Source organism: Pezoporus flaviventris, unplaced genomic scaffold (assembly GCF_033815535.1).
Source record: "Pezoporus flaviventris isolate CSIRO_AGI_PZ_B2104156 unplaced genomic scaffold, CSIRO_AGI_Pfla_v1 ptg000037l, whole genome shotgun sequence".
NCBI classification, from domain to species: Eukaryota; Metazoa; Chordata; class Aves; order Psittaciformes; family Psittacidae; genus Pezoporus; species Pezoporus flaviventris.
Genome location: NW_026892585.1, coordinates 1,057,532 through 1,072,213, shown reverse-complemented (window position 1 = coordinate 1,072,213; position 14,682 = coordinate 1,057,532). Strand labels below are relative to the sequence as shown.

The 14,682-nt window shown below is 41.0% G+C and overlaps 1 protein-coding gene across 25 annotated transcripts in view; it reads left to right on the top strand.

Annotated features, from left to right (window-relative positions):
• Positions 1-14,682, top strand: part of ARPP21 (cAMP regulated phosphoprotein 21) — a 184,183-nt gene that overhangs the window by 78,745 nt on the left and 90,756 nt on the right. For 15 of the 25 annotated variants that reach the window (XM_061464327.1, XM_061464329.1, XM_061464326.1 and 12 more), the window contains 5 exons: positions 8,701-8,869; positions 10,202-10,407; positions 10,797-10,838; positions 11,237-11,278; positions 12,202-12,291. In XM_061464327.1, the coding sequence (XP_061320311.1) occupies positions 10,240-10,407; positions 10,797-10,838; positions 11,237-11,278; positions 12,202-12,291 (342 nt within the window). In that variant the 5' untranslated portion in view covers positions 8,701-8,869; positions 10,202-10,239. Of the gene's footprint in view, positions 1-8,534; positions 8,618-8,700; positions 8,870-10,201; positions 10,408-10,796; positions 10,839-11,236; positions 11,279-12,201; positions 12,292-14,682 lie in introns of those variants that run through there. The other 10 variants (XM_061464347.1, XM_061464339.1, XM_061464340.1 and 7 more) reach the window with 3 other exon arrangements.

Sequence of the window (14,682 nt, the reverse complement as noted above, 5' to 3'; positions counted from 1 at the left end):
CCCACTGAAAAGGCAAACATAATGCAGAAACCACAGGGTTTCTGGCAAGATATTAGCAGGAGCCAAAGCTGCAAATCTATGAACTGGCATTGCTGGTTGTGTCAACTGTGTTTCTGCCTTTTCTCTCTTGACTCTTGCAACTGCTTTTGAAGAGGATTTCTTCTTGTTGGCCATTAGGGTGACCAGTGTAAGATACCCGATTGGTATTTTATTGTTGGATGCTTTTTTGTTCAGGAGTTGGGTTGTGTAATACATTGCAATGAGGAAATGTAAGGTGCCTCCATCATCAGAACATGTTTTAATAAGGCTTTTAACACGGAGGGAGAACCTTTTAATGTTTTTAGAGCTGGCAAGGGCGTTTACAGAAGATCTAAATGTTGGTTTCTGTTTCTACAAGTGAGCATAAGCTGAGGACATTTGACACTCAAGGGCTTGGAGCATTGTGTGGAAATGTGTTATGGTTTCATTGGCTTCTGTAACATACATTCACTCATTGGGCATTTTCACTTCTAATTTATACTTGTAATTGACATTTTTCTTTTGAAGCCTTCGCAATATAGAGCATTGAATGCAATCCATAGCATGCTTAAGGCTTCTTTTTGTAATGTGTGGTGTTTAATACTTCACTGTATTGCCTGATACCAGCCAAAATGATGCCAACGAAATGGGATTAATGTATTTACAGAAAATGCAAAATATGCATATATTAAAATGCAAAGATACATAAATTAAATACATAAAATGCACATTTTAATATATAGATATTTGCATCTGTGCTTATTATTTCTGTATAGTATTAGGACAGTAAGAGCTGCCTTAATTTTCTTTTCCTTTGTAAGAGCTTCAGACCATGAAAGAACAGGGGGAGCTGGCTCTAACAAGAAGTAGTAGTCATCCTTAGGAGAGTCCAAGTTAAAAACAGCAATTATCTCCAGATTTGATTGAAAATAGCCAAAATCTCATCTCTATACTCTTGCAAGGTTTTGGACAGCAGAGTGGTGTCAGAAACTTAACCTGATGAGGTTTTTGTCTATGTAAATTATCACTGATGTTGCTCCCTTCAGTGGGAGCAATATCCTAAAGAAGCCATCAACGTAGCATTTGTATTCCAATGTATTTTCTGTTAAACACAATGAAGAATAAATATTAACGTGTTCCTGATGCTAAATTATTAATAATAATATATTTTAAATCAGAAGGTAATACTGTACTGGGAACTCTCAAAAGGTCCAGCTTTTGTTGCCTTTGCTAGAGGAGACGTGAGCTATAGCTATACAAGTTGGTTGGAATATGAGCTTGGCAAACTTACTCTGAAGTAAAATAAGCTTGAGACCGATTGTCTTTGGATATGGAGAGTATAATTGCATGGTTTCAGAGCAGCAAAGTTAAATGGGAGGAAATATCTCTTAGTATTTTCTAGTACTGTATATCTATGTGTGTTTGTGTGTGATTTAAGGTCTAAAACCCCAACCCAATAGATGTATAACTTTCCTGAAGGAAGGGTTTTTCTTTAGCTGCAGACTGGTTTTGTTCCAGACAATGGTACTGGGACAAACAGGAGTAGCTACTAGGTTGAATTCCAGTAATCAAAAGAGACTTTTGGAGGAAAGTAACATAGGGAGTTTTGTGTTCTGGTTGTTAGGGGAAAGCTTTGTGCTGTTTTGCAGTCAGTGTCTGCTAAGGCAGTTCTAACTGTTGACCGCAGGTCTGTTCCATCAGCATAATGCTGCTTTGCTCTGAGCAATTATTTTCTTTCAGGGTTTGCCAGTTAAACTCGCACAAGTGAAAATGCACCTCATTTGTCAAGAAATGGCAGGATCAAATACAGGGACCATGATGTAAATTGGGAAAGAACAAAATCAGCAAGAGCATCTTTGAACCTCAGTGCGTCTCAGGCTGTTCTTGCAGCATTTGCGTTGTAGTTATGTGTCCATCCCTTAGTGATGGAAGAAGTATAAAGCAATTGGCCATAATTTATGGGCCATCCATGTCCTGACTATTATGTGTTTTAAAACTTGCTTTGGGAAAAGCTGCCCAGAAAATTCTGTGCAAAGACTCAGTGTAGTGTATAATATTGTTTCTGTGTTAGCATTGGTTTGGGGTTTTATTTGTTTCCTCCTGGGTCTCAACTGGTTTGTGTTTGGCACAGTTAGTTACAGTCAATGAAGCACGATGGCTAAGCTGGCCACTTGTTTTACCTGCAGTCTGCTTGGACTGAATTCTTCAAAGTCATGTATGCCCAAAATGTAGATGTGTGGGGCTTGGGTTTTCTGGTCAAATCCTTAAGCTTTAAACTGAATGAAGAAATAGATCAAGTTGATCTTATGGTCCCTGTGTGTAAAGCAAAATGGACTTTATCCATGGTTACCTGAGAGAACAGAAACGTCAGAAAAAGTATTGAAGGAAGAAAGAGTAGGGATAGCTTATCTTAGAGGAACAAAAACGTGGTTCTAGGACATCTGCATTAAACTCAAATATATATTTTGTTCAGATTAAAATTCGTGTAAGCTCTATATTCTTCCAGATTCCATTATGTATAACAGCGTATCATGGCCTTCCACAAATGGCTTTAATTATCTTATCTAGCTTGTGCTGGAAATCGGCCATCCCACCAGACACTGCAGTAGCCCTGATTGCCCTTCAGCACTGCCAAGACCGCTTGGAGGCGGGGACGGACGACCCCCAGTGTTTCATACTGTTGTTAATCAGTATTTCATACTGAAACAATAGTATTCCTTCTGGATTATCCTTGTCGTAGTCACTGTCTTTAAAACAGTTCTGGTGTTTGTGAAAACAGAGCTTCTCCAGTGCATTCACCACTGTGCACTGATGGGTGGTGGGATGCCTGTTCCCACAGAGTGTGGTCCTCATGGAGGAAGAGCATGAGAGAGATGTAAGGAAATGTGGAAGCAGACTGATAATTGATAACAATTAAACGAGATGTAGATGGTAATGGAAATAACATATACCTGGTTAACTGACAATTAAAAGGAATTGGTTTCTTTAAGCCTAATAGTAAATAATGAGGTGATGTACAGTTGTTTCCCACAGGAGAGAGCTATTGAGAAATCAGGAAAGCTATTTAAAATAAAGAATAGCTATTGACACATGAATTAAAATGTACAAAGTATTTGACATATACAGTGGGGTAATGGAGAAAGTGTCCTGGCAAGCAGTGAGGTTCTTGAACATCCTTACAGTGAGATTACTGAAGCGTCCTCCCTAGACCCCCTCTAATCCCAAAATAAAGTTATCAGTCTCTAAAGGGGAATTTGTGATACAATCATCTTTGATAGCTGAGAAGTAGAGCTGATTATGTGGGAAGGTGAGGTTCAGTTCCCTTTGAATTGTGCGTTGCCTTTATTGGCTGTGGTTTTCATTACAGGATTTGAGGAAAATTACTTTGTGCTTTACAAGACTTGTGTGCATTGAAGGATGGCTGGAAGCACTGCGTGTCTGTGTTTTGAGTCATGGGAGCACAGTTGTTTTCCACCCCCTACCAGTGAGACCAGTTAGTTTAATGGCTTTGATTGTAGGGAAATTGGTCGGGTTTATGTCTGGGGATGAGATACAATTTGGCGCATGTGTTTGAAAGCCAAATGGTTCAAAGGCTCATAGGTTGAGGCTGTTGATCCTGGAAGAGATCAAGTGGTCATTGTGACAGATAAAAGAGCATTTTTGTGAGCCTTTTCTTAAGTGTTAAAACAAAACAGGCTCTCCTATAGGCCATCTGTATTTATTTTCCTGCATAAAGCTTCTAGCTTTGGAGAAATGTAATAAGCTAGAGGGAACATCATCGTCATTCCTCTTTGGCTGAGGATGATGACATTGACACGAGGTTTTCTGACAGGGGACTGAAGTGGAAAATATTGGTGTTAATCCATTAGGAACAAGAGGACCCCTTTGAGAAGAAGAATATAGGTGCAAACCACCCAAAAAAAAAGTGCTATGATTCTGGGTTTTTTCTTTCTTTTTTAGTTGTTGACCTGTTCTCTTCCCTGGGTTTCATGTGTAGGTTAGGAGGAAAGCCAGTGCTATTCCAAGGTAGAGGCTTCAGCTGGGATGCTGCTCCATATGCCATCCGGTCGCCCCTTTTTAAAAGACAGCTGGTTGTTGTATAAGACCTGAAGTCTCCAGTATATCCCAGTCCACCCTGTTCTCATCAAATTTGACGCTGATGGTTGTTTGCTGGCCTGTTCAAGGTGGGTCAGTGGGCTTTGTGCTGTTGCTTGCACACAAATGTTCATGTTCCTCTAAATCCTGGGATTAACAACTGCATCTGCTGACAGGAGGTCTGCATAACCCTTTACCCATAGAGGTCTGTGGCACATATGGAGCAGAAGATGTAGTCAATCACTGTACTTGTTTTTGCAGTGAAGCTGGAGAATGGGCAACATGAAGTCAAGGGGAAGTGGGAAATGAAATGTGATTTCAAACATTTCCTTTAAAGAGACCTTTTTTCCCTTGTTTTTTAAGGTTTAGTTTTCAGTCTCTTAACAACTTGTGGGATTCTGTGTATTTCACAGCCTTAATTTTTATCTTATTTTTAATTGTTTTTTTTTTTCCATACTAAAGCATTTTGGCATGGATTATTCCCCTGCTATGCTAATATGCAGCAGCACACTTAGCTTCGCAATGCATACATGTATTTCTGTGGGATATATGGGAAACAGTGAGCACACAGTACTGCCTGACTGATGATGTAGGTCCTGAAGTCTAGGGCTGACAATGGAGGAGTCGTGTGTTCAAAGTAAAACTCCAGGATTTATTTTACTTGGGGGGTTTAATGGTGATTTATGTTTTTTGGGGTGGAGGAGGGTGTTTAAACAGTAGGGTTTCTATCCTGAAGATTTGTTTCGAAGCCACCACAGAGAGCTGAAGCTTTTGTTTTCAGTGTGAAACCTGAGATTCTGTTCAGTTTGCTTGATGATAGGAACTGGAATATTTTAAGTCAATCAAATAACAGGAAGTTTATGCTTTAAGCCATGAGAGTTTGGGCGCTTTGCCTGTGTGTACTGATAAGATAGTGCCATAGTCCGTTTCCAATGGTTTCCAGGAATCTGTTAGGTTAGCAATAATGAGTCAAAGCTGTCTTTATATCTCTGCATGAGGTGTATGTCACGTGGTGGCAGTCATGACTGACATCTCAGCTCCCAGCTCATGGGTTGTATCTGCAAGCCATTCACGTGAGGGGAGAATCACTGTGGGCTGAACAGGATCCTGACATGTAGGTACTGCCAACATCAGGCAGTTTTCAGTTGCAGGAGCTGTTCAGGCTCAAATGATTTTACCTCTCTGCTTAGCAGCTTTATTTGAAGAGAAAAGCCCTTGGGTTTCCCTCTGACAGGGTGCCTGTTCTCAGTTAAGAGTGCGCTGTTTGGCCTTAAAGCCTGCTCATCCTCTCTTGGAGAGAGCATGTTGAAACTTACTGGAAGCATGAGGACCTCAAAATTCCTGCTTCAGTATGTGATGCCTTTGAGACCATCAAAACGTTTCCTGATACATAGTAGAGAAGGGGCTTAACTTGCCTGTGGTGGTAAGTGCAATACTCTCAGGGTAGCCATCAGATGTTAATTGAGGAGGGTTTTCTAATGTCTTTGCTCATTGTTCTGTGCTTTTTTGACAGTTCTTCTGGGTATAGTTTTAAACTCCTTCATATTAAATGAAATGTATTCCTTCCCACTGACTTTTCTTGGTATCTGCGTGGTATGTGTTGTATGAATGTATGTGACCATATGTGCCTTCTTCTAGTCCTTTTTAAGCTCTGGCAGTAGCTGCTCAAGCTGGGTAGTACCCTCAGCTTCTAAAGTGCAAATTCCCCTTAATAAAGCAGGCAAAGAAAAACCCTACCATTTCCATCCCACAGAGTATGCTGATCAGCTAGGGCTTGCAAATCCTGTACTAACAGGTTCTATTTCCACTAAAGTGGGTCTACAAATGGCTTGGTGAGCACCTGCATTTTCTGTTGCGTTTCAGCATGAGATACTCAAGCTCTTTTAAGAGATTAGGGGCTGCAATTTTGCCTCAACTCCTGTAGACCACTTCCAAGATCCCAACGCTGCTATGGAATTGTGCTCACTTGCAAATAAAGAAGGTGGGTTTTACCTAGCAACAAGCTTTGTGGTTTCTACCTAAGGATCAAACCCACAAGAGCATTTGTTCAGCCCTTTGCGTCAACGTTGGCACTGAAGGTTTTGACAGTCAAATCATTGCTGACGTTTCCGTTGATGTACAAGGAAGAGAACAATCCAGTATGTTTTTCCATAGCAGTGCTGTCCGTGCGGGACTGACAATAGTAACAAGTTCTTTCATCGCTGAATAACCAGATATCCCAGAAGCAGGCCTATTTTCAATCAAAGCGTCTCACTCCCAATGGCTATTTTCTGACTGGTTCCTTTTTGCTATTTATGCTCTCCCTGAAGTATTGTATAGAAACCCAAGTCCCTTTGAAAACCCACCCAAACAACCAGAAGTATGTTTTACGTATTGTAGTATGTAAATGATTAGTCATCACTTGTAAATTACCTAATGGAGGAGGAGGAGGAAGAAACTTATATTGAGGGAAGGTGAAGAGCTTCACTGTGGCTGCTTTATGTCTCAGTTCTTCCTGCCTTGGGGTTTTTTCCCTTGATAAGGTAATTATGAAAGATTTTTCAAGAGCATCAACCTAAGAAGCACTGTCATTGGGGTTTGAAAAGTGGTTGCTGCACCCTGTAAGCTGCTTTTCCACTTGCTTTATGCTTTCTTGGGGAAATTAATGGCGTTTTATTGCTTTAATTTGAGATTCAGTGGCAGTCTTGTACGTTGTCCATGAAAAATGATGTTGGCATTGGAGATCTTAAGCGTAACAATATGGAGAACTCTGTTTATGAAGAAATATGTCTTTGGTAAAGCATGGTAAGATTATTTTAAGCATCTGTGGCAGGAGACCATAAATGCTGTTTATTGGAGTCTTGGCAGGTCTCTTACCTGGCCGGATATGATACGCTTTGATTGGTTGGTATGGTTTTGTTTTGCTGTTTGTTTTCCTTATAAATAGTTAATTCACAGGACACTGAAGAATCCCGAAATCATTTTTATGTGTCCCCATTTTGGTACAGATACCTATTTCCTAGTTTAGAAGGGCTTTGATTGCAAAGGTCTGTCCCCTGGCTGTCTTTTTCCAGGTCAACCTGTAATGCATGCGCTGTGTTTCATTGGGGTTTTTGGTTTGTGGTTGGTTTTGGTTGCCCTAAATCTCTTTTTAGAAGTGTGAGGGAAAGGGTTAACAGAAGATGGTTGTGCTGGAAGTTTTTCTTTCAGTTGAGGTTTACTCACTCTTTCCTCTCTGTGTATTGGTTCCATGAAATACATCTGCTTAGGCAGAATTTTCCATGTTGTTCCTCCACTCCCATCATGATCCTCTGCTTGTCAGTGAGATAGTATTTCGGAAAATGCCCTTTGAGATATACCAAAAAGTGAGTGGGAAGGCTTGACTTGTATTAGTCTGTGTACATTACTAAGTGGTTTGAGGAAAAGAAATACTTTTATGTATGTAAATATGAAGGATAGCAGTGGTAGGTTATTGAACTGCCTGCTGGACTGCTCCCTGTGCCTGAGCTCATAGAGAGAGTGGTTTCTGAAAGACTAGATTCCATTTCTGGTGCATGAAATTCAGCTCTTCCAGTGTGGTGAGTTCCAGTGCGTGCCACATACTGTACAGCAATGACAACTGCACAGGATGGAAAACGTGCCTCAGAAACACGGGGTCTAATGTTGGTTTTGTGTCATATCCTTCCCTCAAGCAGAAGGATACACGTTTCCTCCTGTTTGCTGGTTTTGTGTATTTGCACTAATTGCTTCAACTGTGATTCATGTGCAAGCCTTGAGGAGAGGTGCCTGTTGGATTGAGGCGGTTCGGCACACAGCCATGGCTTGTAAATGAGTCCGACTCATCCCAAAATGCTCCTTTCCTGTCAGATCAGCTGCTCAGCTGGCAACACAGTCTGATGAGCGGCATCAATTGCATTGCCGAGGCAACTCTTCCCTCAGGTTCATTTTCCAAACTGTAGCCTGGAGCTTTTTCCTCCTCAGACAATGCCTCGAAAGAAAGTTTTTCTGGTGGCCATTTCTTGGGGAACGTGATTTCTTCCTTCTTGTGCTCCCATTCTGGATCATTCCAAGTTCTGTTGAGCTTCTGAAAGGAACATCTCGATTCGTTATCCCAGCAAAGCAGGTCACTTTCTAAAAGCACCCACCCGGCTTCTTTCCAACCACTTTTCCAGTAGTGTTTGGCTATTGAAATTCTAATTGGAGCAGAAGCCGTGGTTAAAAAGCAAGCAAGTCCTTTTTTCCTCAGACCCTCATTGATTTCTGTTGAAGCAAACAGATGAGCTTATATATAAATATGTATAAATGCTTTTTTTAATGAAAAGTGTTGGAATTCACTAAAAAAGGTTAAAATTGAAGTGAGTAATCTTCGGTGCATAATGCAATTGTTAATTTTAGCTCCTTGCGTAGGAGCTGTTATGACTTGAACAGCCGGCTCTAGCCTTCATTAGAGAAGAAGCAGGCAGTTTTGAGACAGGTGGAGCTGGATCAAGCTGTGAAAGTGATTTGCTCGAAGCTGGTCATTCGTGTTAGAAATCTGGTTCTCTCTATTGCGTCCTTACCTTGTGCCATGGTTGTTGCCATTGTTACTCACTCTCCGTCTTTTTCCAGGTTGACTATGATCCGTCAAACTCTCTGAAGGACCAGCATGGAGATTGGCACTCTGAACTGTTAATGGGGACATGGGACTCACGTTGTCATTGATCACTTGTGTGGACTTAACCAGCGAAGAGCAACAGAAGACAATAGGAAGACAGTGGGAATTATAGCAGACTTTCAGGTAAAGGGCTTCTTTGGTGTGGCTGATAAACTGTTAAGTGCAGATGGTTTTGTGAACCCTGTGTAAGCATGCAGGTGAGGCATGGGGTAACGTGAAGAGCTTGTGCGTGCGTGTGTGTTTCTTGGTGGAAATCATGAACAAAGGAAGGGTTATTTATTTAACAGACAAGGTTCAGGTCTCGCCATTCATGAATTCGTAGCAAAGGCGTCCAAGTCTCAGTAGTAACTGCAGAGTAGCCAATGCCATGGGACTTCCTGGGGAGGGCGGTGGGAGGAGGAGAACCACTTGAAGCGAGCCAATTTGTGAGCTTCAGAGTTCGGTTGGCTCATTTACAAGCCATGCAGCTCCATTTCTTGTGACACTCACAACCCTTCTTAAATGGAAGGAAGATGTAGGGAAAGTTTTATTGTTGTATTTGCGTACAAATTCAACGCCAGAGCAAAAATTGGAAGATGTGAGTTTGTAAAACTTGGTGTGTCCTATTTTTTTTTTTACTTAAACATCACTTAAAAATGAAGGTAAGTGTTACCAGACCTGTTGAATGTTAATTACAGGCTGCAAAAAGAAACATGGCCAAGTGTGGCTTTGTTTCATAGCCGCTGTTTCATTGCTGAGAAGCAGCAAGGTATTGCAAAAGACCCTTTCTGAAATAACTCCCTCTCTCAACTGCAGTTGTTTTTCCTGAAGATACTGCTTAAGCCAAATGGATGGGGAAAGAAAAGTTAAATAATTCATGAGCCTTGCTTGACAATTGATCAGTGGGGGAGGCTTCAAGAGGGAGCTGGGGGAGAGAAAGGGAGAGAAAATAATAATAGGCTTTAACTTTGAAAAGCCTTTAAAGCTTCTGTACAACAACCCATTGTGAGCTGGGAGTAAATGCAGTTCCGTGAAGATATCTTCATTAGAAATACCTGCCAAGGGCTTCCTGCAGGATTTTCATAGTACTGGAGAGTAACGTGGGGCTTGGGAAGAGGCTTAGGATTTTAATAATGGAGCTGTCAATTTGATGCCTGAAAGCGTTGACTCCGAGAGCTTTATTGCCAAATTTAGATTTCATATTTACACGGAATTATTACCTCTTCAAATTGTATGGGTTTTTTTTAACTGGTAGTGAGCACCATGGGCTTCTACCATGTACAAAGCCCACGTTAGGCACTATTGTCGTTTCAGTACAGCTCTTCAACTGGAACATGTGTCTGTCTCTCAGCTCCTGAGCTGCATGTTTTGATTTGTTCATCAAAGGAAATGAAATTGCTTGGGAATTCAAGGGAAAATTCACCTCCGGTGTTCTTTCTGTGTGTGTGTTTGTGTCGTGGTATCTCGACCTTTCAGGTCACCAAATCTTGTTGTTTTCATTTCTGTCTGGAAGAATGTCTGAGCAAGGTAAATTGAACCAGGAGACGGCAGAGGAAGCTGCGAAGGAGCAGGAGACTGCCATCTTGGAGGCGAACCCGGACAACTGTATCCTCACTAAATCTGAAAGCTCGGAAGTGGACGAGAAGGAGGAGAAGCTGAGTGATGCCAAGACAGAGCTGCAGGTGAGACGGGACTAGTGAATGGGCACATTACATATCAGTGTGTTACCGTTGCCTTTCCGTTTCTGTGATCCTTCGTTGCCTACGATTCCCCTGGTTTCTCTGTTGTAATTTTGAGACCCTTTTGTTTTATGGTTTTAATTATTTATTTTTCTTTCTGGTTCTTTTATCTCCCTGTGAAATAAATACTGTTATTTGTTACACCTTTCAAGCTCTTTAGGCTGCTGTCCATGTCGTTAAGGTTTGAGAAGTTAATTGCTAGATGTCTGTGTTAGAGCTTGGTGAAATATTTGGCTGTTTTCCCTCTTTGGGGATTTAGAAAGCTGCCTTGATCTCGTGACTTTACAGGTAATAATACTGAATAATTACTTAATGTGTGGTTTGGTTTGTAGGTGTTACTGCCAACAAAAAGTTGGTATGCAAAGCCTAAGAAGGTAATTTGAGAAGAAGACTTTATCGGATGAGGGGGTTTTATTCCTTCTTGCTCAAACAAATATAAGAATAAAGGGAGAGACTGCAGTTTAAGAGGAATTTGGAGGGGGGGAGTGTTTACTTAAGTGTGCCTTTTCTTACATGTTTATTATATGCAAAATTACAGAACACTCTGCAGTGTGGCTTTTGCTTATACCTGTTCTTAAAATGAATAAAGTGAGCAGAGATGATTCTTGGTTTTCCCTGCTTTCCAAACTGGGTTTGGGAGAGTTCTCTTTGCAGCATCAACTGATTAAAGTATTGGTTTGGAGTGATTTAGTGTCTTTCTTTATTGGTAATGCTCTTGTCGGGCATATTTTCCACTGAAGCGATAACTGCTTTCTTTTTTTGCTATCCCCAGAAACGAGGTGGAAATCAGAACCAGCAGAAAAAGAGATCCAAGGTAAGGGTCGGTCTCTGTTTGGCATTACATGCCTTGGTAGGCTAAAGAATGTCGATCTAACGTCTGTCTGCCATTGAAATGATGGCCTTTCATCACGTGTGTGGTGGTTCGTGGTTCTTTTTTTGTGGTCCTTTTCCTTCCCTTAACCCCATAATCTCATTGCACAAAGGACTTCTGCTAGGTAAAATGTGTCAGGCTCCCCTTTATTTATCCATCGTACTTTCATGCTGCCTGGCTCGCCGTGCACTTGTGTTAGACAGCATGGGATGTGTGCTTCTGTACCCACTGGGGAAGGGAAAAGCTTGTTCCTTGGGCTTTAGTAATTAAGGGTTTTGTTTGAATTTTATTTTAATGGACTAATCTTGACATAAAGAAGCAGAGACTGAGGAGCTCCCTAAGTGGGGCAGGGAAGAACTGTTAGGAGCAAAAAACCCCTAAAAACCTTCTTTTAATTTTCCAAGTGTAGATCCATAAAGCTTGCCCATTTTATTGTCTAAGTTCCTTGGATATAACCCTTCTAGAAGAAGATGGGGGGGAGGCCAAGCAAGCAAGCATACAAACTAACCAAACCCCAGATTACAAAAGGAACCTTTGAGTTCAAATACTGAAGTACTGGAGTAGTGAAGGTTAAATTGCCTTCAGTATTGGATTATCTGTTCTTTGCTGTTACAGTTTTTGGTGGAAGTGGGTGAACGGTAGCAGAGATTTATTAAAAGCCAAACTGGAACCCACCACCTCCCCTGTGTGCAAATGGCTTGCTGCTTGGAATCCTCTTCTGTGCGCATCGAAGGCAGATCCAATTTTGTTGGCTCAGTGGGTAGTTGTTATCTGGGGTATTTAGGGACAGCTGAGGGGTGCAGCTGATGTGACTTGGGGTCAGTAGCAGTGTTCTCTGGTTTGGTTTTTCTCTCTCTCTCATTCAGTCAGGAGCTAAAGGAAAACTTGTCCGGAGCCTTGCTGTGTGTGAAGAGTCATCCCCGCGCCCGGCGGCGGAGAATCTTCATGACAATCAGGTACGCTTGCAGTCATTGCCCTTAGCTGCATGGTTGATGTCTATGTTCAGTTGCATGATTACGTGACTTAATTGGGCATTTAACAATGTCTTTCTTGGGGTGGGGGGAAATGACATCTGACAGTGAATGTGATTTTATGAAGTTGTCTGGTTTAGCGTGAATTTTATTTTGAAATCTCAGTTTTATGCCATATCACAGGGTGTTGTTTGCTTTTTTTTCCAGACCCCCTGAAAATTTCACCAAATGGAAAAGAATTCAGATTCTAAAATTAAAAAAGTAGTGACAATCAGAATATTAATATGATCTTTTCTCTAAGGTTATCTCTTTCGAGGCTGCACCAGATACAGTTATGAATATGCTCTGGTTTCTGGTTCCTCTGAGACTCCAGTTCATATCAGTGTCCCCCTTCACACATAACGCACAGGTGCTTTGCTCTCTGAAATACCTTGGTAGAGCTGAGGATGCCTCCTCCTGAGTGGCACTTGTTTTCTCAACTCTTGGTGTAGATTTCCCGGTATCAAAAGGCGTGTATATGAGTTTTTATCTGTGCTGGTAGTGTTGTATTCCCAGCAGCTGGCAGAGTTCTGTCCCCTGCCCCCCTCCTCTCAGACTGGTAGCAGTCTTTGTAGGCCAACTGCAAAAAACAGCCCAAAAAGCAAAAGGAAAAACCTCAAATACTCTTTGCTTGCCTGGTACGGGTAAGGATTAAAAGAACCCAAAGCTAACTATTGAGAGCACTGCCTATAATTTATGAGCTGTTTGTGTGCAAATGAGATCAACCATCGAGAGAGCTTGAGCAAGTGACTTCTTGTGAGCTTAGCACAAAAACAAAATATCACATCTAAGTGTACTTTCTCACTGTTCTTCTATTGACTTGAAATGGAACAAATCCAGCTCTCCTCTTGGCTCAGAAATATGGAGAGATTTTTCTATTTTTTTAATTTATTGCTTTTTTAAAGACCAAAAAACCAGGTTGTTTAGCAGGGGGACACGTAGATGTTCTACTGCTCTACAATGATGCTTATGCAGCAGACGGGCAGGTTATTTTATCAGTTGTTCTGTTGTAGGTATCCGCTTTCTGCTCAACTCGCGTTCCTCAAGATGTGTGGCTTTTGTTCTGCTTTCATTTGTATTTTCTATTGTTTGGTGGGGAATGAAAAGGAGAATAGCATCAAGAGATTGTATTAAGCAGCGCATGGTAGTTCATGATTCGGTTTAGATTTTCTTTCTTTATTTTTTCGTTATTATTTTATCTTAATGGTTTACAAAGCACAGGGACCTGATTACCAGAGAATGTACGGTACATTGCCAGAACGACTGAGTATGGATTGTACTGCAGACCTGATGTTTGTATTTATATTTGAACACTTGCCTTCATTTTCCTGTATAGGGAAAAGACTTGTTTACCTGTATTACTTGATCTTGAACGCTTACCTGATGGTTCACTATGTCCTTACTTCAAAGGAATGTTGCCTTTCATGTTAAACTATTGACCAAGAAGTGTATTATTGCAATTTGAACATTTATTTTGTTGTTCACTATATTTACCTTGTATCAATGTATTTATTAACATTGTATTTTACTATTGAGAAAAAAAAAATCAATAAAAACATAAGAAAATATATAGTAGCTTTGCTTTCACGACGCGACAGCCTTTTTGTGTGTTTCATCTAGTGCCTATATACAAGTAACGTTATATGTAAGACAGTAGCTACTGTATGTTCCTCTGTGTGCTTATATGTCAAGTCTTGTTTTTCCTTTCCTAAGCGCATCTTAATGGACACTGTCAAGGTTAGGATTAATATCCTGGGAACAGCATGGCCAGTTACATTTTTCTCCTGTTTTGAAAAGCTCTGCTCCAGGCAGTGCAGGAATCAGAGTAATCCTTTGGGGTCTTTTGCCAGGGATTGATCCGAAGTTTGTTGTTTGAATGAGAAATAGAACTGCCATTTGAAGTGAAAGAAAGCAGGCATAACCTTAGTCCTCCAAGTGCAACCAAGCAGGTTAGCAAGCACTGTTTTATGTATCCGATGATCCTTGCCTCCAATGACCAAGAGCTCCCACTCTTTCCCTCTGTAGGCTCCATTTTTTCTGATGCTGTCAGCTAAAACTAACAGGAGTAGGAATGAAGGGCAGTAGGTCAGGATAAATTTTGGCTCTAGGGCTTTGTTTCTCTTTTACAGTGCTTTTCATCTCAAGTCTTTTGTGCCACATTCAAACCTCACACAAAGTCACTTGATGAGGACTGATGAATTTCTGTCTTCCTGTGGCATGTTTATGCTGCTCTCGTTCTGTTAGGAGCTTGTCTTCCGTGTGTTGTGGTGGCTGATTTGTAGTTGTAGAAAAAAAATCAGAAACCTAATATTTGTAATAATGACTGATTGAAAGCAT